Genomic DNA, 25,912 nt, shown 5'->3' with positions numbered 1-25,912 from the left:
AAGAGAGGATATGAGTAGTATTCTTGAGTTGCCTCCAGCTCCACCGTATTCAGCACACATTTATTAAAAATAATATTTCTGGCGTTCAACATGACAACATTTTGATGTACACAATGGGCATTGACAGGCTAACATTCTAAAAGGTAAATCAAGACAACACTATCCAAAGCACTTGAAAGATTTCCGACAAGAAATATGTAACTGTAAGTGTTGAGAGTATGTTAGGAGGTGACTGGGGTCGTCCCTCTTCAGCATCGGTTGTGCAACAAGATGCTAGTGGCCAGACACTAGCGTGTTTGACTCCAGAGGGGTGGGACGTGTTTAGAGTGTGATTCCCACTGCAGTAAATTAGAACACAGCGGGGTAATCTCTGTTTATTCAAAATACAGCTGCACAGGCCTCTCTCTCTTTCTCTCTAGCTTTCTCTCTCTCTTTCTCTCTGTGTCCTAACCTAGTTCAATCCAAAGAAAAGACCCGTTTGGAGATCACCTGTAGACTATTCAGAATATAGACCTTGACAAGTAATACACACACTGTCTCACTCACACACAAAAGTGTTTGGGTTCATTTCATTTAAAATTGGAAAATTATTACAGCTGAACAGATTTAAAAAAAAGTGATCTCAAATAAAAGGGGCTCCTGAATGGCACAGCAGTAAAGTCACCGCCTAGCAGTTGGGGGGTTAGTAATCGAATATGGTTGTTTTGCCTTTTTGTACTCTGGTGGCTCCTTGTGGCATCCAGGGCACCTGAGAGCTCATTCAAGGTAGGAGGCTGGATAGTTGCGTCTTTCCAGAATGTAAGAATTCCAGTATAGATGTCTTGATTGGGCGAGCTGCATGATAAGAACCAGAAACCAATCGAATGTGCTTCAGAAGATACATATCTCGACAAGATTTCTCCCGAGGCCACTAGGAATTAAAACGTGGTAAGAGTAAATTGAAAAAAATCCCAAATAATATATATCCAAACAAAGGTTTATTGCAACGATTTCTATATTTCACATCCTAAAATGCATCTAAATATATTCATATTACATGTATGTGTTTTTTGTATGAGTATGAGTAGTAGTAGTATTGAATAAACAAAAGCCCCTTTACTATGCATTAAGTGTTCTACACTTGGAAAGCGTATGACATTACAGAAACAGAGTAAATACTTCATTAAACATCTACCTCCAGTATCAGTGATTGTAATAACAAATAACAATAAAACTCACTGAACAACTTCAACTGAAAGAGCGACAAACTCTGTTGAAAGGACAGTTCTTCAGACTGATGTTGCTCTCTAGTGGTTAGTTGTGACAGTGGTTGAGCTATTTCTTAGTAACATTCAAATTTCTTAAGTTCTGATTTGAAAGTGTTTGTCTCCATCTAATGGCAATAGTTTATGTGTGCATCATTTATTCTGCTCAAACATTTGATAGTGTCAATACATTTCAATGTGTTGAGTTGGCTGACAGTATACTAGTCCTTGTATTCTAATTTGTTAAATCTTTATGTAAAATAAACAAGACATGGTCAGAATCAATTACAAAAGAATGCTGTGCTAATATTTAACCTGTAAAACCGTATTCACTGGTCACCTTTTAAACATTCTACAAAGGTTTGTCCAGCTTTAATAAACTTTGATTTAAACTGTCATGTTCCCAAAGTACACCTCCTAATCTCCAAATCTATGGAACATGATGGAGGGAGTTTTATGTGTTGAGGATGTATGGCCGCCACTGGAACCAGCTCACTTGTCTCCACTGATGATGTGACTCCTGACAGCAAGATTAATTCTGAAGTGTACAGAAACCTTTCTAAGAACTTCCTGAAAATTCACTGAATGCTTGAATATGTTCATTCCATAGACAGACAACAGAAGATTTGTTGCGCTTTCACTATAAATAAATACAAATTATTTGCTGTATTAATGCCAAATTCAATTAATTTTATTGTCCTTTCTTGCTAAAAGTATGAAAGAAAAGGGAAACCAAAATAATGTAACAGTGGGACTTAACAATAAACTTGTTGGAAAACAATGTAGTATTGAGAACCTCAACTTGAAATTGCAGAAAGGAAAAGGGCACATATAATGTTTTTTTGCATCAGACGGTAAAACAAAGAGATCCTTTGTCCATGTTTGTAAAACCAAAGATATCCCCAAATTTTTACTGAAGATAAAATCACATTCTGACACTGCCTTTTAGAATAATTTTTATACTCTTTATTCATATCCTCTGTTGAAGTCTGTTTAAGGTTCACATGTTTCTATATAGGAATATTGCAGAAGTTAGAGACCTGTGCTTTGATGAAATAAGTCCAAAACTAAGGCTCAAATGCAAAAATATTTAATATAAATGTGTCCACCCACAAAAACTAGCATAGTGCATGAATGAAAAGTGAAAAACATAGTTCTAACTTTTTTGGACACAACCAGGCAATCAACTGTGTAAGAAAGAGAACTTGTCTATATTTTATCAGTGTGTGGGTCTTTATCCTCTGCCTCTATTCTCTCCACATGGCAATAAAAGCAGAGGAGAAATAAAGGTGGACTGTACTGTAACTTGATCTGTAGGCCTATATCACGTGGAATTACAAATAGTCAAGCCTTGACATGTTCAAAGTTATGAACTTTGGTTTGGATGGAAAAGGAAAAAATGATAGGGTATTATTTTACTGGATGTGTGCTATATCTGTTGCTTCTTTGAAATTACATGGAAGCAGCAGAACTCTCTATGGTCCCAGCCAAACTTCCTCACTACAACGATAAATTATATAATGTCACATTCTGAGAGTAGCTTATGTTTATGCATTAGGTTATGTATCAGAATATACACTGATGAGCCATAACGTTATGACCACCTGTGTATTGTGTATGTATTGTGGCGGGGCCCATTATCCTGCTGAAAGAGGCCTGTGCCATTAGGGAATACCATTGCTATGAAGGGGTATACATGGTCTGCAATGATGTTTAGGTAGGTGGCACGTTTTAAATTGATATACACATGAAAGCCTGGACCCAGGGTTTCCCACCAGAACATTGCCCAAAGCATCACACTCCCTCCACTTGTCGTCTTCTCACAGTGCATCCTGGTGCCATCGCTTCCCCAGTTAAAGAGCGCACACAGACACGACCATCCACATGATGTACAAGAAAAAGGGACTCATAGGACCAGGCTCCAAGGTACAGGGATTGCATGGCCATTGTAGGCACTTTTGACTGTGGACAGGTGTCATTATGCACACTCTGACCGGCCTGTTGCTACACAGAGTGCGTTGCACTGTGTGTTGTAACACATTCCTCCAGTAACCATTATTATAATTTTCTGTAACTTGTGCCACATTAGACCGTCTGTTCGTTCGGACCAGACGGGGTAGCCTTTGTTTCCCTCGTGTATTGAAGAGCTCTGGACGCCCAACATCCTGTCGCTAGTTTGTGGTTTGTCCCTCTTCGGACCACTGTCGGTAGGTACTCACCCCTGCTGACCGGGAGCACCTGACAAGACTTGCCATTTCAGAGATGCTCTGACCCTGTTGTCTGACCATACAACAATTTGGCCCTTGTCAAAGTCACTCAGGTCTTTACTCCTGCCCATTTCTCCTGCATCCAACATGTTGACTATGAGAACGGATTGTTTGCTTACCATCTAATCTATCCAGACATGTGCCCTTGTTAGGAGATGATGAACATTATTCGCTGTGTGAGTGGTCTTAATGTTTTGGCTCATCAGTGTGAAGTCACTAACCCCTTTCAAAATGTACACACAGTAACCCACAATGTCCAAGTAAACTTAAATAAAAAATGTTTTCAAATTAAAACAGGAAAATTATATTTTAATGAAAGTAAAAGAAAAAAAATGGACAGTGCAAACTACCGACAGATTCTTGAAGAGAACATGCAGCCCTCTGCCAGGAAGTCGAAAATGGGAAGATGGTTCACATTTCAGCATGACAATGACCCAAAGCACAGCATCAAAGCAACTGAACAGTGGCTGAGGGACAAGAAGATGAATGTCTTTCAGTGGCCTAGTCTGAGCTCCGGTCTTTGCGAATCAATGGACTTGAAGAGTTCAGTCCAAGAGGTCACCATGCAATTTGACTTAGCCTCATCAATTCTGCAAGGAAGACTGGGCAAATATTGAAGTGTAGGTGTGCAAAGTTAGTAGAGACATATTCAAACACACTCAAGGCTGTAATTCAAGCAAACGGTGGTTCACCAAATATTTAGTCAGGAGGATATGCACATTTCCAAATAGGGTATTTTATTGTTTACATTTTTTTCATTGGATGTTGTGAGTTACTGTGTGTAGATAAAGCTGGAAAAATTATAATTTCATGTGTTTTAATTTCAGGCTGTAAGGCCACGAAACATGAACATTTTGAAAGGTGGGTGGTGACTTTCTATACAAACTGTATGCTGATAGTTTGTTTGTTGACTATTTGTAGAGCATGGCAGAGTGGACACTGAGACACTCAAAATAAAGTGTAAGCGAAACTAGATTTTAAATGTAAAAGTAAAGTTGCCGGCTATAACTCTTTAAAAATAAACGTTAAGTATAGGATTCTGAAGATGAGCCTAACCATGCAAAATAAATGTTGTTTGGTCTCTCTAACTTCAACAATTCAGGAAATACTATTTTGGGATTAATTAATATTAATTATCCAAATGTATCCAAATGTATGTCGTCAAAGTCAATGCACCTTTAAGCATTTCATATTGGGATAGTCTAAACACGTTAAAGACATTTGTTTTGTTCTCTTTAGCTAGAAATGTGTTAGACACTTGTCTTAGGGTTAATTTATGTTTATGCAAATTTAAATACTCATACTCATAACACGTTTAGGATTTTGAAATTGAGATAGCCTAAATAAATGAAACAACTTTGGTTTGGTCTTTGTAGGGTTTTAACGCTTCATGTGAAATATGTAATGTTATTATTTTTTATTATTTCTTTATTTTCATTGACCAATGTCTAGTTATGAACTCCCTTTGTGTGGTCAATTAGAAACGTCCCTAAAATGGTGAACACAGCCAAACACAGCCAAGTCCCTGTATTTGTACTTTTTTACATCTCTGTCAGTTCCTGTGAAAACATGTTCTAACGGGTTGCCAGGATAACTGAGTTGATGAATGAAACAAACATAGCGTTCCCAGTCGTCTCTACAGCGCGACACAGTACGTACTATTTACGTGCGCGTTCATATCTGGGCGGAGGAATCTTGTGATCCATGCGTCAAGCGTCAGCTGAGCTCTGCTGTCACCTGGAAGGCACGCATTTGTGTATCCATGCAAGCCGGCTAGTTGTTTAGACACGAAATGATCATAGATTCCATTCACTAGGAATCTATAGGAGGTAGTTAGGGATTTCTTTTAAAAAATAAAGCCGGATCGAAAGGATTCTACGACCTTTTTCGGCAAATGGGTTGGTAATTGTACAGCTGCAACAACTTGACGTGCTTGTGTGGAAGAGGGAATTATAGCAACATATTTTTCGGATGGAAGCTTGTTAGCTAGCAAGCTATAGATGGCTGCTTGTAAGTGCGTGGGCTGCACAGCTAAGCGGAACCGTTTGAGCTTGTAATATCTGTTTAGCTCGTCAAACCGATGGCGTGCCTATCCTAGTTACAGCGTAGAAAAACATATGTAGGGTCGGCTAGCTTGCTAGCTAGCTAATGACGATACATCTAGCTCAATAGTTATGTCGAGTAGTTTTTCAAATCAGACGTCTTTGCTAAGCAGCTCTCCACAGAGCCCCGAGAAGAGGGTTTTGTCTGTCAGCAACAACAACAGAGACTGGGATTTGGAAAACGATGTATTTGTTTGCTGTTATGAAGAGCCCATGGGCGAAACGATGCAGCCAGGTCTGGACAGGCACCTGCCGTTGTTGCGAGGTCACCATCGGGTTCCTCCAGACGGCATGATACTGGGCCTAGAGGAGGCTTACCCCGGATGTCACAACAACCGGAGTCCTCCAGAAACCTACCTAGACCCCAGTGCTCAGGATTTCAGTGAAAATGGCCGGAAAGTTGTCCCTGTGCTGGAAAGCAGAAAGAGGACTCGGTCCAGCAGTTCAAGGCACCGATACAACGAGATTGTCACCGAATTGGGACCAGAAGAGGTGCGTTGGTTTTATAAAGAGGACAAAAAAAACTGGAAGCCTTTCGTTGGGCACGACTCTCTGAAAATTGAGGTTATGTTCCGTAAATTCTGCGAATTAAACCCTGGCACAATCAAGCGTCAGGGCTCTCTGGGGACGGATGAAGGTTATGAAGAAGAGAATACAAGTGGGCTGGACGCGACTACTCCAGGATCAAACGGAATGGAGCGAACAGGACCTGTGTCGGATCCGAGAACTGGGATGCATAGGGACCGGGGTTTGATAGTGAGAACAGAGGCAACAGAAGGAAGAGACATAGATTTAATTAACATTAACGTAGAAGCTGTATGTGTCAGGGGTGGGTTGTATGAAGTGGACGTCAAAGAAAGGGAATGTTATCCTGTGTACTGGAATCGTAAGTATCAATAGGAAGCATTCTCTTTCAAACCTATCTTCTCAACATTCATGTATACGTTTTGGCTTGTAAAGAAATGTGCTAGATGGTTACTTTGCACATTGAGTATTTTAGTTGAGAACCCATGTTCCAAAGTAATGTGATTCGCCTTCCACTGGCAAGCTAAAGCTGGTGCCAGATGTTTAGTTTTGTATATAATCTCTAGTTCTTAATTCCCACTTGTCTTCAGTGTGAGGGTTCAGACTGTGTGGACAAATCGCTATCAGGTCAACAGAGATTACATTACCTTGTACTCATGAGGTCAGAGATGGGTTTGGCATAATGTTGGCAGCATTCCTTCATGTCACGTATGAAATCTGTCTCTGTAATATTATGAGTCATGCATGCTAAAGAGTCACAATCTGGTGGGCCATTGCATTTGAGCAACATCATGAACACAACATTTGTTTGTGCGACCTATTACAAACCCACAATAATGTTATTAGTCTATCCGCTGTCCAGGGTACTGCCTAGATTGGATGTTTCTGGACTGCGCTTACTAATTAATATTAGCCAGGCCAGGCATGGTGAAAATTAATTGACCCATGCTGATTAGTGGACCTGGTGCCTATCTACCTTAACTTGTCTTTGTAAAGGAACATTATTGAACTTTTCTAGATATGCACCGATGATACTCTGTGTATATTTGTCTTACAATAGTCTGTAGACGCTAGGCTATTAATCTCTGTCTCAAGTGACTGATTGGGGATTTACAACTGCAGGGAATGATGAGGACGGCATCACAATGTTGAAAACAATGTTTTTGTTATATTCAAACTTGACTCGGACTGCTCGACCGTCCTGAGCATTTCTCTTCCCCCAGAGCAGGAAAGCATCCTGGTTATGAGGGGCCAGTGGTTCATCGACGGCAGCTGGCTCCCATTGGAGGAGGATGAGAGTGACCTCATTGAGCTGGAACACCTGACCCGTTTTCGTGGGCAACAGATGCAGGACAGCTTCGATTCTGACTCCGTAATGGCCAAGACGGTCGACAGCAAAGATGGTGAGACAACTCTGGGGCTTTTGGTAAATGGGGTTTAGGCTTAAATGATTATGGATGAGGGTAGGTCTGTATATCAGTTGTCTCCCTCTGTAGTCCCGGAAGGATACAGTTCTCTTTTAGTTTTTTCTACAGCCCAGCGTTAAAAGATATGCCAAACTGCTGTGCAGTGATCCAAAGAGCTGTCTATCTAGTCTGTCAACATGTGGACCAAATAGGTGTCACCGAAAGTCAAGGAAGCTGTCATAAGTCAGAAAAATCTCAAATCAGAAACATAGCCAAAACCTTTGGCTTTTTAAAAACAAAAATTTGGAACAGCTGCAGAAATGCACTCGCCGGTTATGGCCATGTAGGCCATGGAAGATGTCAGCTACTACCATTCGAAGAGTAATTAAACAGCCAAACTATAGAGGCTACACTGCAAGGGGGTAAAACAACTAGTTAGCTTAAAGAACAGGATGGCTTAAAAATGATCTAAGAATGACTGCACTGTTCTGGAAAGTGTATTATGGACATATGAGACACAGTGGATATAAAAAGTCTACACACCCCTGTGAAAATGCCAGGATTTTGTAATGTAAAAGAATGAGACAATGATGAATCATGTCAGAACTCTTTCCACTTTTAATGTGACCTATAATGTGAACAATTCAATAGAAAAACAAACTGAAATCTTCGAGGGGGAAATTAATAAAAATAAAAACGTTAGTGTAGTCATTGCATCAGTTAGAGTTGATAGAACTGTTGACAGATGAAACATATTAATTACTGCAATAATTATTCATTCATAGGCTCTTAAGTATTTGCTTATTTATATCCCAATGGTGAAATTTTTTTGGCCAGGCAGTGTCGTTGAAGTATGAATATCTCGTTATTTCTTTCCATGCTTATATTTACTGTAAATAATGCTTGGGTTTTAAAATTGTTTTTTTATGCATTTCCCAAATATGTATTGAGTGTATGATTTAGTGAATAATAAATTCTCATTTACTCTCAGTATGTGTTTTATCTTAAGTGTAATGTTATTGGCTATGCTCCAGCTTGCCAAAGTCCTCCTTCACATTACTGTAACATTATCAGAAGTTGAACTTACAATATAAACTATTTGTAATCCATTGGATTGATTTTGGTTACATTATTCAAGTTAACTGCTGTATTTATCGAAATAATGTATTTTTAAACGAGCGCTGCCACTTGTGTAAGTTCTGCCTGACAAGTATATGGTTCTTACTATTGTGAGCTCAAACTTTTTAAGTCTATGTAGGAGAACAGTTAAGTTACAATTTAGTCAGAATCTGATACTCAGTCTGATTTGAATACATTTTTTTATAATTTCCAAATTCAATCAGTTTTTTATTATTTGTAAAATGTTCATGTACCACCACTATTTTCCTGTTGGTGCCACCATGCCATCAAGATATAAAATCCCTTGGTGCTGATGCAGAGACCGCGCATGTAACATAGATCAATATTTTCAGGGCCTTTTGATGCTGCATTGTGTAATTGCCTGGTGTAAACTACCTGAACTGGTTTGATTCTGCCCTTGTGATGAACTCTCACCATGCTCCATTTGCACTTCTTTCTGAAGTACCTTGTATTGTACGGACGTGATTCTGAGTGTCCGATGGCTCATGCCAAATCTTGTCATTCTACTGAGGTGGAACCTACCCTCTTCACAACTGTGTGTCTGTTTGTGTGTGTGTGAAAGCCATGTTCATTTCTCAGTGACTTAAACTATGAGGAACTTGGAGCTCTCGACCCGCTTGTCAATGGGGGCGTGCTCATACCTCAGTAGTACCTGCTGCATTAGCTTCTTTTTTGTTGTACCATTCTGCATAGTCTTTGTCTTGGTATCAGATTTGAACCTGCCTATCGCCTTCATTAGCAAACACTTGGTTTGAGTCATTGGTTCCCACATGGTAGGTAAATAAGGAGTACAAAAGGGGACTAAGCACTCTGCCCTGAGGGACGCTGTGCTGAGTGTCAATATGGCAGATGTTTTTGCTTACCCACACCACTTAGGAGCTGCTCGTCAGGCAGTCCATAACCCAGTTGCCGGGAGAGGTGTTCGCTCCCAGGGTCCTGAGATTACTGATGAACATGCAGGACACTGTCGAACTTTGAGCTATAGTCGATGAACGTCATTCTCACTTAGATATCACTTTTGTCCAAGTAGGCGAGAGCAGTAGGGAGTGTTATAGATTTTCTGTCATCTGTTGGAGCGGTATGGAAACTGGAGTGGGTCCATGTTGTCTGAAAGAATAGTGGTAATGTGAGCCTTGACCAGCCTTTCAAAGACTTGCATGGCTACAGATGTGAGTGCTACTAGATGATAGTCATTAAGCCAGGTTGGGTTCTTACGCACAAGGACTAGGGCCTGCTTGAAACCTGTTGATATTATGCCTGCGGACCTGGCAGGGAGAGAATGAACATGTCTGTTAAAATACCTGCCAGCTGGTCTGCACATCCTCCAAAGGTTCCTTGATCAAATTCCTGAGCTGGGTGAAAAAATCTGTTGTTCTGTCCTCAAGCAAGACGGTAACTAAGAACATCCTCTCAGTCAACTTAACCTTGTTAAAGAAGGAACAATGAAAGGCGTTTAGCTTGTCTGGTACGCTTGGGTGACTGGGTTTGCCTTTGTTGTTTGAGATAGTACAAGCCCTGCCACATCTGAGTAAGCGGAGGTCCTGTATTGATGACTCTCTTGGTTATACGACGTTGCCTGTTATCCATGGCTTCTTGTTTGGGATGTTTATGTTTCTATGGTCACTGGGAGGAGGAGGTCTTCGATGCACTTATTAATGAGGCTTGTGACTATTGTGGTAAACTAAATGTTGGTTGGATGAGTCCCAGAACAGTTTAGCATCTGCTTTATCCAACCACTTATTTATTTTTCTACGTCACTGATATTTCCTGTTTGAGTTTTGCTTGTAGACATGATGCAAATTATTAGAATGATGGCTGGGGAGGGCCTTATGCCCATTTCTATGTGAAATAACAGTCCATATTTGATTTTACCTTTTATTGCACAGTTGTGACATGTTGTTAAATTAAGTGACCTAAAATGTTTTCCTACAGTTAGGTCTCCAGTTACTAGAAACTCTGTATGAATTTTCCAGTTTGCTTAGTGCTAGCATTGGTTTATGGTGGGATATAAGGAACAAAAAATGCTTCCTCTCAGTCTTAGGAAAATATGAGAATGTTACAAAAAGTAGACATCAGCATAAAATAACACAATATAGCAGTATTGGTCAGGAGCCCATAGGCAACTGTCATCTACTGCGACATCTTGTTTTTACACTTCCTCTAATTTGTTTTCCTTCACCCCTCCCCTCCGTCCCCAACCTGAAGCTCTAGCAGCCTGCCGAAGACTAGTGGAGCAGAAAATATATGGAAAGGCAAATGGGCATGTTATGCTGGCATGAGACTATTGTAGCTCAGGAAGACCTGTGGGAGTGGAGGAATGCTCTGTCCCATCTTACCTTAACGACCTACTTCTACCGTGTCATATGGAAAGAGGATGTGAAATGGCAAGACATTTCTCATATCTTTAGCCACTTATTATAATTAAAAATATCTGTATTTATTTTTTGCTTTGAAATGGTTCCTCTTTCCTCATCAGGTGCTTATGGCCAAGTGTGACAATTTGCCACTGACTCTGCTGCCTACATTGAGGATGGAAATTGGCAGTTGCCACATTTATCGATCCACTTGGCAGCTTTACTGCGGAAGTGATTTTAGTAGCTACTCAAGAATGCAATTGCAGTTTCAAAGAAGTCAAAGATTCTTACATTGCCAGTCTGGTTTGAGGATCTTATGGAAGCACTCAAAGGGCAAATAAATATATATGAGACTGTTTGTATTGAAACTCAGTTTCTGCTCTGTATTTGATATTACTTTACATTTAAATAGTGTATATACAAACACATACTAGGAATTCAACGGTACTGTGGGCCCATGGTACGGTACGTTTTGCGGTTTGTGGGTCACGGTAATGGTACGGCTCGGTATGAAATACGTCATCATGTTAGAAGTGTTTCCACTCGATTAGCCGACAGTGGCAAAGCAATGCAACGAATATTGGTGTCCTTATGTATTTATTTGCATGGGTTGTTGGTGTGAATTTGGTTTTATTGAATTCGTAGTGGCATTAAAAAAGCCTTAAATGTCTTAAATGTAACTTCCTGAAACCTGCCGATACCCTGTGGGGCACCGTTATTGAGGCTTCCTACTGAGATGTCACTGCAGATCGTCCATTGGTTGTTCAAGGTGGAGGGGGTTGCGCTCACTGCGATTGCCACATTTTGAGACATTGCTGTGGAGTAAAGTTTGTCAGCCCTCAGGAGCCCTCTAACGGCCTGGGGCCCCAAGCAGTTGCCTTCCTTGCCTGTTCACAAGCTACGCATCTGGTTCTGGGGATGTAGTCTGCCGCCCCCAAACATGAAAATATAGGAAAATTACCGGCATATCGTAACGCTTTAGTTCACACGTGCATATTGAACCATAGGGGGTGTAGCGAACTGTTCGATAACATACCGTGTACTGTTGCATCCCTAACACACACACACACACGGAGGAGTGGAAACTCCAGGAGAATTGAAGTGTGAATAAAAAGGCACCTCCAGAAAAGTGTCCCACTGAGGCGCCGTGGCTCTTTTCACTGTGATTACACCTAAGGAGCAGGGTATTAATATCCGTGATGGAGGCTGGCTAGGCACTAGAGGCTGGCCCAGAGCTGGTGACTTTGGGGAGTTATTCCGTTTTTAGGCTACTTGAGTGTGTATAAAAATATGTTTTAATATGTGCTGTTCTTTTCCCTGGACTATTCAATCTGAAACTTCTACCAGAGAGCACATCTACACACAATATTAAATAGAATACATAGAATAGAGTTTGTTTTTATAAACACAGCCTTCATTGCTCAAGTGTTCACCCCTTTGATGAACCACACTTAAATCAGCAGTGGCGCTAATAATTGCTTTCCTAAGTGACATAATGATCAGTCCATCTCTGTGAAAATTAGATACTTATTTCAGCAAGACAATGAGCCTGAACTCATAGCCACATATATTGAAGAGGTTTACAAAACAAGAAATGTGTCCTAGAATTTCCCAGTCAAATCTGTGGGATAACTTGAAAGGATATTGTTATCCAATTGTGCCCATTGAACTTGACAGCCTGGGCAGGCTATATTTGTTTCCAAAGTTGATTTTGCAGAGTTCTCAAGGGTTTAGTTTTGTATTAAAGCAAATCTTTAAGAGTTTGTGTGTGGACTTGTTGTAGGGAGAGAATCCCAATCAAATCCATTGTCATGTCCAGATTGTACCACAACAAAGTGTAAAAACGTTTTTGTGGGTTAAATAATCACTCTGAAGTAACAAAAAAAACACATTGGATGTGATTGGTACTACATATGTAAATGCTACTGTAATATACCTTAGTAAGCAGGATATGCCAAGCAGCAAAGTAAGCAGGATTTTGCTTGACTCTAGACACTGTTATATGTAGCTGTTGTATTGATGTAATGTGGTTCCAGGTGGAGTTGCCGATTGATGTCTTTCTCCAGATCCATAGATGCAGGTGGTGTAGTAGTGCTGTTCTCTCTTTCTTAATCTCTGTAGGTGACTATCTACCCCATTGTCTTGCCCCCTGCTTTCTGCCCTGTCTCCGCCTGTTTCTTTCTGTCTTCCTCTTCCCTTTTTCCTCTTTCTCTCTCCCAGCCTGTCCTGATTACCCTTTCACAGCCCAGCCAAGCTCAGGAAAGCACTGCTGTCATTTGCAAGTCTGATCTCTTGTTTCTAATCTCTGCTCAGAGGGAAGGGCCTTAACCTGAATGGAGTTCCACATTCATTTGTTAATCAAATTCACGAAAGAACAGCAATCTCAAGACCCATAGGTATCCTGATACACTTTCAGACTATTTTACATTCCAACAAGTTTATTATCCAAACACATCTCATTGACAACGTTTTCATCCGGGTCTTGATTATCCTAGCACTATGTATGTATAGCTGTGAGTACATTTGATATATGAGAGCATTCACAGCAGAGCATAATACCTTTTATGTATCCCTGAGCTACTGGAGGGCCTGATTCCCATTAGTAAATGTACTCTTGTCCTACGCAGGCCATATGCAGGCGTGTTAGTCCAGTGTACCCTTGCAGACTGTAAATACATTTAACTGCCGAAACCCCCCAACATGCTAGCCAACCAACATACTTTTTGGGATAGTTTTCTAAAGTCCTTGCTTTTAAATATGGTGTACATTTTAATTACATTTATGTTGACATAATCAGTAAATTAATATTAGTAGTAATATTAGTAAATTAGTAAATTTAATACTGGAATCTTTGCATTCGATAATATCAACATGTCTTTTACAATGCTATTTTAGTCAGTACCATAGTGAATGATTAGACAAACTCAGCACAGTCAAGTAGCCCACTGAAATAAGAACAAATGTATTGGAACATTTCAGTTATCTTTGCTTGACATCTAGTATTTTGTTTCAGTACACTCAACTATGTCGTTACAATATATGTTGTAACATTTCATGTGAGAGTTAGCTCATGAACATGTGTACTGAACATGTGGTAATATAGGAGAATTTTATATATTTGTAATAGAGGGATAATGTAGGGTAAGCATACTTTCTAACCTGCCAGAATGTACATTTAGAAATTTCTTATAAATACCGCACAATCAAATCAAAGTGGAACATAAAGCAGTGACAAATTAAAGGGAAAACCTGAATAAATGAGTGGAGGAACATTATGAATGCAGATGCTTCCATACAGGTGTCCTGATTTATACAGTTAAGCAATAAACATCCTATCAAGCTCTGTAGCATGTTGACCTCGGTTCTGGATCACAATGGCAAGAGGAAAAGATTTAAGTGTTAGACAGACCTCTCACTCACCATCATCAAAACACCTAATGAGGAAATATCTTTTGGAAGAATGTTGTTCCATCCCTCCAGTAGAGTTCCAGAGACTTGTAGAATCGAACACCTTACTGAGGTACTTTATGTTGTTCTTTTCCTTTAATTTGTCACCCATCTGTATGTGAAAAGTCTTCACTGGGTTTAATAGGTATCAGGTGTACCTTTAAACCCATGGCTTTTCCAAATAAAACCAGCACAAGATTAAGCGTTAGAAATGTTAGGTTCATTTTATTTCCAATTATTGAAATCATTGACAAGCAAATATTTTAAATACTAGAATTCTGTCTTTTACAATGCTATTTTAGTCAGTACCATAGTGAATGATTAGACAAACTCAGCACAGTCAAGTAGCCCATTGAAATAAGAACAAATGTATTGGAACAGTTCAGTTATCTTTGCTTGACATCTAGTATTTTGTTTCAGTACACTCATGAAATACTTTTCTGAAATAAAATAGTAATATATGCATGAGTGAAAACATGAATCATACTTAAACATACATTTTTTGGTCTCTCTGCACTAACTGCATAATACTTTTATAGTCAGATGAGCTCCTGTCTCTGAACTCTTTTGGTTTCATAGAGGAACACCCTCGGGTTGATTAACACTCCTTAAACATGAACCCAGCCTCCAGGGCAGTCAGCTCAGACCATTACTCCACTCCAACAAGAAAGTCTGCAAACAGAACTCTCTTGCAGGCCTAGGCCTACAGTAGGTCATTGTAGGAGAAGGGCTTTGACCTTGTCCCAAAGTCCTTGTAACTGCTGTCTGTCCACTGACTACAGGCATAAGCTATGTGATGGCAGCAAGACTGACACGCTAGTCTTTTGGAAAGACATGTTTCTAAATGAAACCCTGCTTGTTTTGCAGGATTGCTGTTGACATTGTGTCTGGAACCAACATATGACATAATGTTGTGTGCCTGTCTCAGCAGTTGCTTGGCCTTTAGGAAATATTTTAAAGGGGAACCTTGTGGTCAAGAATGGATATTTAATAAAATAATTTACTTCTTTAGAATTTGTTCAGTAAAGGAACCCTGGTCAACTGACTTTTGTATTTGAAGTCCTCTTGAAATGTAAAGTTGTTACGCTTTACACTCATGTAAGCGCAAACAAGCTACCAAGCAGTTGGCTGTATTCCGCTGTTTTTTTTCTGGGTCTCAACAAGCTAACAATCAAGTTAGGTAGAACTTCCTATTACCAGCCAATCTAATAGGGGTTGGGAGCTATCTAGCAGAGCTTGGGTTGGTTCACTTTGCATATGCATAAAGTTCAGCTTGGCTGAACTTTCTCCCCGCCCTCTCGCTTGGCCGACGGTCTTTCACCCACCCGACTTGTTACCGCTTTTCATCGTCAAACAATAGGAATATGTAATCAGGTGGCATTTATTTTGTCTTCCGTGATGCCGCTGTCTAGTTTTCGTCATTGAAATGTCAGGTGCATTCTTGAAATTTGTCAGGTGCTTTTTCAATTCTTGAATGTTTAGCCATTTGTAGCCATATACTGTATGACCATGTTTTTTTTGTATAATTTTGCATAGATAATGTAGGACATATAGCATTTTCATGTAGCCCCCTTTGACCAGCCATTTGGCAGTCACATGTTTTAACATGTTTCCTGAAGCAGTAAAACAAGAATAAGGTTTGTACATAATGTTAAGAAAGTATTCAGGTGATACAGTGACTTCCGAAATGAATCAGACATATTTTGTTATAGGATTAATTTATAATTGGTTAACAATTTTTTAATGCATGCTATACCCAATAATGACAAGGCAAAAACATGTTGAGATTTGTGCCAATTTATTGAGATTTGTGCGAGGCCTTGCCACTGAGAAGCATCCCCATAGCATGATGCTTCCACCACAGTATTTTGCTGTGGGGATGGTATTAAGCAGGTAACAAGCAATACTTTGTTTTTGCCAGGTGCTGCACTTGGCATTCAGACCAGAGAATGTTTTCCTCTTTTCCTCTTTCTCTTACTCTGAGTCCAGAGACATCATGTCATATATCTATTCCCCATGAGTGACTTCCATGTAGCCACTACCATAAAGGGCTTATTATTGGAGGGCTGCTAAGATGGTTGTCCTTTTGGCAGGTTCTCCCATCTCTGCAGAGAAACTCTGGAGTTCTGTTAGAATGGCTTTTGAGTTCTTACTCACCTCCCACCCCAAGTCCCTTCATGGCATTCTACTTAGTTTGGCTTGACAGCTGACTCTCAGAAGAGTCTTGGTAGTTCGAAACTTCCTAAATTTTACAATGATCAAGTCCACGGTGTTCCTAAGAACTTTTAATACTTCACAGTTTTTTATAACCTTCCCCGATCTATGTAACGACCAAACTCTCTGTGGTCTGCAGATATTTCTTTGGACTTAATGGCTTGGTTTTTGCTCTGACATGCAATGTGAATTGTGAGACCTTATTGTGTGTCTTTTGAAATCATGTCCAATAAAATAAATTTGCCACAGGTGGATGTATTCACAACACTGTATGCATCTGTGCTCAATGTGGAGTGTCATGGCAAAGGGTCTGAATACTTGTACATAAGATTACAGTTGTTCCATTTTCAATAAATAGGCACACAAAAAAATAAATTGAAGGTCTATGAATACTTTCAAAATGCATTGTGCCTCCGTTGTCCTGGGCATATTTCAAATAGTGCTGCATTTGGGTTTTGTGATTGTCATTCTCAGCTCAGTATTGTGTGCAGCAGCAAATACTGACATGTTAAAAACATTGATTTATCTCCCATATAACAAAAATATATTTCCTTATCTAGCATTTGTGGCAAAAATCCTTTTCAAACCATCATGGTTCACATATCATTTGCAATAATGAAATTGTTATACTTCACGATCAATTAAAATGCCTGTTGATTATTTTAACATACGTGAAACGTCTTGATTTGAATAGGATTTGTGCCCCAAATGTTAAACAAGGATATTAAAACCAGAGTTCATTGTTCTTCGACTTTTATGGAACCGATGTGTCAATCTGTAACTGGGGTTGACTGTCCCTTTATGCCAAAACAATGAGCCATGTGTGTAGACATGGAGACTGATTTTATTCAGATCGAGGGCTTTGCTAATCACATGAAAGAATCTAATGTAATTTAATTAAAATGTGTTTGTGTGCAGGCTATGGTTCAGAACTGTTTTATAATGCATTTCTTTCATTTTGATCTCTTACCAATGTGACTTTTTCAGACGTGATTATGAGACAACGGCTAAAGTTCCATATTACACAAACTCAGGACTCAGTGGCTACCAGAAAGAAATGCTCCTTGACAAAAAACGCCTTGACTCTCACTGGGATTGCAAGGGTAGCTGTTTGTGACAAAGAACCATCATCATGTCCGTCACTCACTGTCTCTTGGTTTTTAGTTCTCTCCCATCTGCCCCCTTTCTACCTCCCCTTTCTGTTCAAATGGAGTGGATATCATCCGAGTGCCACACCTAAATGTCTCAAGCGCAAGCGCTGCTCAGGTACTGTACCGCCAGACTTTTTATCCCCTATATTATATATGCCATAATCCCTCACCCCTCTAGATCTTAGGTCTTGATTGAACTAGATCTTTGCTTTCCCCTTTGAGCACCTCTTCCTAGACCTATGCCCAGTCAGTAATGGAAACCCAATCCCACCCGAGTAGAAGTTAATCTAGATTCCGCTCCTTAATCTTTCAAATTGAACTGGGCCTAGTTACTAGAATTTCCGTCTTTTGTAACAGTTTGTCACTTCTGCTGCTGCTTCTTTCTTGACATTTGGAGTGTACCTGCATGTGTTGCTCCTGTCTGCCTTTCTGTCTGTTCGGATATAGCCAAGTAAGTGAAGAGTTGCCAAGTAACATCTTTCCAGGCTCTTTTAGTCCAATTGGAAAGAGGCAGATCTCAACTCAGTAAGTGGCTTTTCCAAAATCCTCACGGTCTGCCTCCACTTTTCTCTAGTAGCATGAGCACATCTTAATGAACCTCCCCTATCGCCAGCACAGCTTTCGAAGTGAATGAACAAAGCTTTCATTTTGTGGCAAGAAACAGAGGCACCATTCAGGCCCCCAGGGGACAAAGTTCTCGGCCCTCCAAGGTCCGGCTTGGTGCATTCGGTTCAACTATACTCTCTGTCCACACACAGTAGGATACAGTCAGCGTACCCTGAAAGGCCTTGGTTACATTTAGTATGTACAACATTGTCTAGTGATAAGTGCACAATTAATGCTAACCTATTGTCCTAGCACTTACAGTGGTATGCCCCCCAAGGCTCTCTACATAATGTGGAAACCTTCTGTGACTTTTAAAATAGCTAAGGTGTTTGGCTGGCCCTATTTAGGGATTGTATGAAATTGTCTCCCATGCCAATTAAAGGATACAATACAGCTGTGTGTGAACAGTGCAGATTATGTTAGCGTCCCAACAATAGCAGTTTTAATGCGGCGTAGGTATTACTTTGAAGAAAGGAGATTTGCCCTGATTTAGTGTCATAATTCCTTCCCTCATGAACAAAGCTGCAATGCACTCTGTCTGTCTGTCACCTGTAGTTTTGGCCCTTGGTCTCCCAGACAATCTGTAAATCTGTCTTTCTACCACTTCCCTCTCCCTCCCTGGCTTTCTGGTGCATAGTTGGAAAGCTTCTCTTGTAAACCTCTTAACCTCTGGGTGGTTGACTGCTAGATCCTCTAGTGTGCTTTGATCCAAGCTCCCCTCCTTTTCTCCTTGCTCTATCCTGTCTGGGCCTGGCCTGTTCTGTCCTGTCCAGGCTTGGTCAGTTCTTCCCAATTATTATGTCCTGTCTGGACCTGGCCCAGGCTGGACTCCACTGTAAAACAGGTTGCTCTGAGATGGTTGTCTATCTCATTACCTCATTTCATTTGGCAGCATATTAGTACCTTCCCCATGCTTTTTTTTATTTCTACGGCTGGGTAATAAGGAGTACTGATTTACCTCCTTAGGATATCCTGTTTTATATTGGAGTCAGATTTAGCTGTATTTAGGCTAAGTGATGGGCTTCTGTATTCCTTACTGTACTCCCCCGGTCATCAGATATACCTGCCTGTTGTCGCTGCTACTGCAAAGTATTGTAGTAAGATGTTCAGTAGTGTGGTATACTGTTGCTTGTCAATTCCATGTAAATTCACCCCCTGAATTGAAGTGAAATTGATCGCAACCGTTGTGATAATTCTTGTAAAGCATGCTTTTTAACTGGTGTCCAGTGTAAAATAAGGAAGTGCTGCTGTATCCCAGAGAAAAGTTCTTAAAAATCTCTTCCCTTCAATATTCCAACACAACAGAATTGTGATCAACATTGCCTTTGGTTTGTTTTTTAATTGTCAAAACATGCTTGTTTGGGATTCAGTCCTCGTTTTCTCTGCGCATCTGTTTCATCCCAGATTGAATGGAAACCAATTTCATTTGGTCGACCAATTAACACAGCTTCATGGGTTAATTCCAGAGTCGCAGTTTTTCATTCCGTTCAGCCATTTTGGATCTGATTCAGTTTGCCCTCATTAGGCCTCTAAAGAGCCGTGATTCAAGAACCAGATCAGCTGGAGCACCCATGACTGGTCCTCATTCCTCCATACTCTGATGAGATTAGAATAGAGAGGCCCCTGCTTTACCCCAACTCCATGTGACTGATGGAAACACTGTTCACTCTCTTGGATCTACTCTCTCCTCCAATGCCTCCTATCAGGAAGTGGAATGATGGAGAGAGTGGGGAAAGGGAAGCAGAGATTATTCCAGGCTTTGGCCTCCCCTGCTCTGTAGATCGTACTGAAATGACTGAGAATTTGTTGAACGCTAACAAGAACACTGACAAAGTCACACCAGCAGTTATCCGGACATGATCTTAGGAGGCGAGCACTCTAGAGTCCCATCTTTTTGTCAATCTATCTCTAGGTCAGTCTCTCTCTGGGGACACTTTTGAGAGGGCAGATCCAGGATTAGGCCCACACAAGCTCAGTATAGGTCATTGGGAAAGTCTGCCTTAATGTCCACCTCTCCACATAATCCTTTAGTCTTGCACTCTAACAGTGACCTTCTAATCCCTCCAGTTTGGCTGTGTGTCGCAGGGTTTGGTCTGATGACTGTTTTGGACTAATTCCAAAAAACATACATGTACAGTACATCTCTTACTTCTTTCTATTATTTGGATCCCCAGTGGATTTCAAACCAACCCCAGTCAACCATTTTCGTTTATGTTTCTGCGTCCCCCGTTTAAACTATAAATGCCATATTTCCACTCTTACTTGCCACACATGACCACTAGGTGAACAAGGCTGACATGTAATATTGGAATCTGTCGTGGATATGGTCTGCACGGTCTAAGTTCAGCCTATTCTCATCGGAGGCCGAGGCTTTCTATTGAGACGGGTTGTACTCCAGTACCTGAAACATCACATAGTCGATGACAGCCAAGCAGTCGATGGGTGGATAGGTGTTGAAATATGCAGGCTTTGTGGACTTTCATGCTAGCGACGCTCTGCAGATCAATTCAGTAGTCTGTATTTGATCGAGCTTTAGGCTAGACCCGGCTTGTCATTGTCCAGGTGAATGTCGTCGTAAGACAAATTTATAATCACTTCCATCTGTTCATCTTCATCTTTCCCATTGGTGTTTTCTGCTTGCTCTCACTTCCCGTCTCCCCTCCCTAACCCTGCAGCTGTCCACAGTCTGAAGCTGAGTCGCACCCATGTGGACTGGCACGGTGTGGATGAGGTCTACCTCTACAGCGACGCCACCACCTCCAAGATCGCCCGCACCGTCACCCAGAAGCTGGGCTTCTCCAAAGGTCAGTGGACCCTGATGAACTGACACGCTCCCCCGTCCTCTCCCACCGCCACGGCGCCAGGTCACCTACTAGCTAGCCACAACCTCCACGGCCGCCGGCGAAGATGCGGAGAGGTTCAGAGAGGCATACCCGGCCAGCTAAATATTTTCATCATCAGTCGGTGGCGGTAAAGAGGCGGTGCATTTCAGTCTCTGGACACAATTACCCATGCCCGCTGGGAATGTGACCAGACCGTGAGCTGCATGTCCTGATGGCCCAGTGCAGGATAGTCTAGTGTGAGCCCTCAAACCCATCGCCCAACAAGGCCAGACATGGCAGCTTGAGCCATAGAAAAAATGGCTCAGCCTGTAGTCAACCACTGTCCTTAAAAAGTCACCTTATTATTACTTTAAAAATATTGGATGGCTACTGTTATCATTTAATGTATTGTCATGGAATATAGTGGCTTTGTTAAAATGTAATGTAAGCGGCGTTCAGGATTTTAAGCCTATCGTGGCTTTAATGTTGAACAGAAGCTATCACACACTGATGAGTGAAAATGTTGTGCAGAGTTAAAATGGCCCCCCCCTTCCCCCGCCCCCCCCTCCCCTCCCCTCCCCAGCCTCCAGCAGTGGCACACGGCTCCACCGGGGCTACGTGGAGGAGGCGTCCCTGGAGGACAAGCCCCCCGAGACCACGCACATCGTCTTTGTAGTCCACGGAATCGGACAGAAGATGGACACGGGACGCATCATCAAGAACACTGGCATGTGAGTGCAGTCTGTTTCCAAGCATGCGTGAGAGCAATCCTGGTAATATTATACATGTTTTTTGGCGTTTCGAGTTAAGCGTTAGTTTTAAAGTTACGTTGATGCCTAAAACGTTGTATTCTATTTAGGTTAGAAGAGTAGACATACAATAGCAGTTAAAGGTTTGGACACACTTAGCCATTCACTTTGACTGGTACTGCATTTTTAATGAGGATGTGTCCAGTCTTAGTCCTTATTGGTCAGTGATTTGATAGATTTCCCAAATTTTTCTCTGAGATGTCTGTCGTGAACTGTTGTATTTTTAAGACCGCTGTCAGACACGTTGTGCTCGTCTGTCACGCGATTCTACCATTGCGATGTTCACCTGATACTTTTTCAGTAATGTAGCATTAGTTCTGGTTAGTGTATTACAGTTTGCTCCAAGAAGAGACTTCATCATAGACCTCAAGTCATTTGTAAATCAAGAAGGCTGGTTCAGAAGGCTGGTTCATCTCGGTTACCATTATCGGTTCATCTCGGTTCCCATTATCGGTTCTCTTCTTTCACTCTGGTACACGGCAGCGTAGGCATTTCATGATGGCCACGGCCGTCGTCGCCCTTTGCACTAGCCGTGATGCCCCGAAAATCATTGTGCGCCCCCTGCTACTGTCAAACTCTCGTGGTCAGCAGTTTGTTCGTAAGTTTGTAGTTCGCAACTGAGAACAACCACATTGATGGATATCGGAAATATTTGTGCTCTGAAGAGATTTGCAACTTTTCTTTGCCGTTTCCATCTTGCCATCTGCTCTTCCGTGACAAATCTCTCCCTTTTTCTCACTATCTCTTTCTCCCTCCTTTTGTTTCCCACATTGTTTGAAAAATGCTTTCTCAAATGCTGACCTTTGTAATGGACCCTTTCAGTTAGAGAGAATTGACTTTTTTGTAATGCGAGGAGACTGGAGAATATCTCCGGGGGACTGATAATGACAGGGAATGAAACATGCTCGCACACACCCAGAAAAATCTAGTGTACATGTGACCCGCAACGGTTATTTCACATGAAATACACCCTAAATAATTATTTTACAGTTGTCTTTCTCACAAGTAATTTAGGTAGTGCTGATTTGGCTTTGTGCAGTATTTTTTAATCAATGCAACATATGATGTTGGCGGCATTTGTTTTCTTGCACTTAGATATTCTGGGAGCTTCTGGAATAAGACATCTGTCCAAGGCTGGCCCTGTGCTTTAACACAGAGCAGTCTGTTTCTGACAGGGACTTAGAGACGCTTAGCAGGATGCTAAAGTAGACCAAGTCAACCCTGACTCAACCCTAAGAACTCTAAGCCTCATTCCCTACATTTCTGGGATTAGACAATTGTCCATCCCTCAAGCATCAAGATGGAAGAACAGCCAATGTTTGGTTATTTAGAAGCATTGTCAACAACATTCTCATTACCACAGTTTGACTGGATTCAAAATAATGGTAATCTGTGGTATTTGAAATATAATAAATAAATATAAAAATACAACTGCATGTTGTATTTAGTGATGCACGATTAATAGAATTATAATCAAAATGGCTACATGTGCAGTATCCAAATCGGCAGTTTACACGATTTTCAGCTCCAAAAAAAGATAAATGAGATGCGCTTCACAAGCATCGTATGTCCAAAATAGTTTTTCTTTACGGGTGCTGTATGTGTTTTTGTAGATTACTTAAATGCCTGGACACATTTTGTTTATATAACTGATGGTTTGTCAATGTTTGTTTGAGTTAACGTATGCTTCCAGCTAGCGAGTGTCACCAAGATATTGTCACAGTGCTTGACTTCAAGGAATTGTATTCCGGGACTTCTAATTTTAGGCGAACAGTGTTTCGTTTCCTTTTTAGACAAGACTTACTAACACATTTTGATGAATAGTTTAATGTGTGATTTGTTAGTTCCTGCACTTATTATATCCCAAGTCAAGCGCTGGTCTCATACACAACAGCATGGTATTTAAAAGTGTTGTCGTCAATGTCTGTGCCTAGGCTACTTAATATGGGAGAAATATACCTTAAGTGTTGAGAAATGTTGTATAACCAGCTATGGCAATGGCACAAACATAGCAAATACCATTGCATTAAATGAGCAGTTAAAGGAATAGTTTGACACAGGCTGCACCTTCAAATTGTTAATTAGTGTAAAATAGAAAACACTTGAGAATTTTAGTGTGTGAGTGAAGGAACATAACAGATGCTTCAATATTGGTGTACTGCATAATCTAATTGAGCAATTAACATCCTATCATGCTCTGTGGCATCTATATAATGCTGAGCAGGTCCAGTTGACCTCCTTTTTGGATCAAGACAGCAAGACCAAAGGATCTAAGTGACTTTGAAAGATGGTTAGTTGTTGAGGCTCTTCCAGGCTGACAATGCCCCCATCCACATAGCACAAGAGTTCATTGAAAGGTTTGATGAGTATGAAAAAAAGGCCCCAGGAGAGGGTTGAGAAACACTACTATGGCCTTTACTGTACACTGTACTATACACAATAGTATAGCCTTTACTATACACTCTACTATATTTTCCAAACCTTGTCGCTCAAAAAACAATATTTCTCTCTTTACCCCTTTTTCCTGACACTAGATTCTGATTACCGCTCTTGCTCATAAAAAGCAATACATTTGTAATAATGAAACTAAATTATATCCATATCCGTATTGAATTGCTCCACATAACTATTAGAATAGTTCTGAGTCATAATGACAACCACTATAGTTAGCAATATGGGTTCTCATGCCCGTATCAGAAACAGGAACAACTTTGTGATTGGTTCACCCCAGTCAGCATCCTACATCAGGAATTCTTTAGAAAATGCAGCCACTGGAATAATTTTCCATTCATACAAAGCCAGAGACAATATTTTACAGAAATAATAATTTTGTTGCCAGAAAAAACTCAAAGCGGCATGGTTAATGTGCAGTGGTACTCAACTGTTTGAGGGGGTTTTAGTAACATATTTTCACATCTGCCATGAGCCAATAGCATTTAATTAATTAAAAATAAATTTAGAATTTTAACACTGACTATTTTCTTTACATTGTTTTAATGCTGAAGAACAAAGTTGTTGTTAAATAAACTTACTTGTAAAAAGTAAGCATCAAAATAAAATGAAAGTTTGTTCACTTAATTCTGATGAGGGACAAGTTCTTTCTGAAATACTAATAGTATTATATAATAGTTAAGAGTGATATTAGAATATTGACTAGTGAAACTATTGTGCGTACAAACTATTACCAAAATATTAATGTTTCACTTTTCTATACTAAAGTCCCAATTATTTCCTCCTATGTCCCAATTATTTCCAGTTATTAGTCCCAATTTATTTTTTTATTTTTTTGTTTTCATAGTAAGGCCAATACCAGTTTTTCAGTTGAGGAAAGTGTGTTTGGATAATAACAAATTTATAGTGCAACAGTTTTGTTGATAACTGCAGTACAGTTTGTAGTGTGTCTGTAAATTTGACTGCTATGTATGTAATGTATTTCTTGCCTTGAAATGCTGCAGTATTCCAGACCTAATGAACATTTCGATTTCAATGTCTTTTAAAAAGAATCCAAAGATCTCTTTAATATGACATTTTTGTGAGAATCACCTCTCCCATTCCCTGTTCCCCTATTCAATTTTTTCTTTCCATGATGAATAAACACTGTTTGTTCTGAGTTGCAGGGCACCGCCTCTCTCTTTGATCCTCTTCATTTGTTACAGGGGGTTGAGTTAACACCATTAAAGCCAGGATTGCGACATCGTTCCGCAATTAACCAGTCTGTGCCAACTGACACTTGGTGATTGGCTAGCATGTTAGCTCAAAATCAACCAGACGAGTGCATTAAAGACTGCATTTGTGCCAGGCAGTGTCACAGGTCAGCTCGCCTAA

General features: G+C 40.5%; 1 protein-coding gene across 3 annotated transcripts in view; it reads left to right on the top strand.

Moving 5' to 3' along the window:
- Positions 1–5,221: 5,221 nt before the first annotated feature.
- The window catches only part of ddhd1a (DDHD domain containing 1a), a 39,914-nt gene continuing 19,223 nt past the window's right edge, over positions 5,222–25,912 (top strand). The window contains exons 1-5 of one of the 3 annotated variants that reach the window (XM_010878739.4): positions 5,222–6,499; positions 7,362–7,541; positions 17,864–17,965; positions 21,132–21,260; positions 21,862–22,009. In XM_010878739.4, the coding sequence (XP_010877041.1) occupies positions 5,686–6,499; positions 7,362–7,541; positions 17,864–17,965; positions 21,132–21,260; positions 21,862–22,009 (1,373 nt within the window). In that variant the 5' untranslated portion in view covers positions 5,222–5,685. The remainder of the gene's footprint in view (positions 6,500–7,361; positions 7,542–17,863; positions 17,966–21,131; positions 21,261–21,861; positions 22,010–25,912) is intronic. The other 2 variants (XM_020054200.3, XM_010878740.4) reach the window with 2 other exon arrangements.

The sequence above is a fragment of the Esox lucius genome, chromosome 15 (assembly GCF_011004845.1).
Source record: "Esox lucius isolate fEsoLuc1 chromosome 15, fEsoLuc1.pri, whole genome shotgun sequence".
NCBI lineage: Eukaryota > Metazoa > Chordata > Actinopteri > Esociformes > Esocidae > Esox > Esox lucius.
Note: the sequence above shows the minus strand (reverse complement) of the source record. Positions and strands in the feature narration are given on the sequence as shown.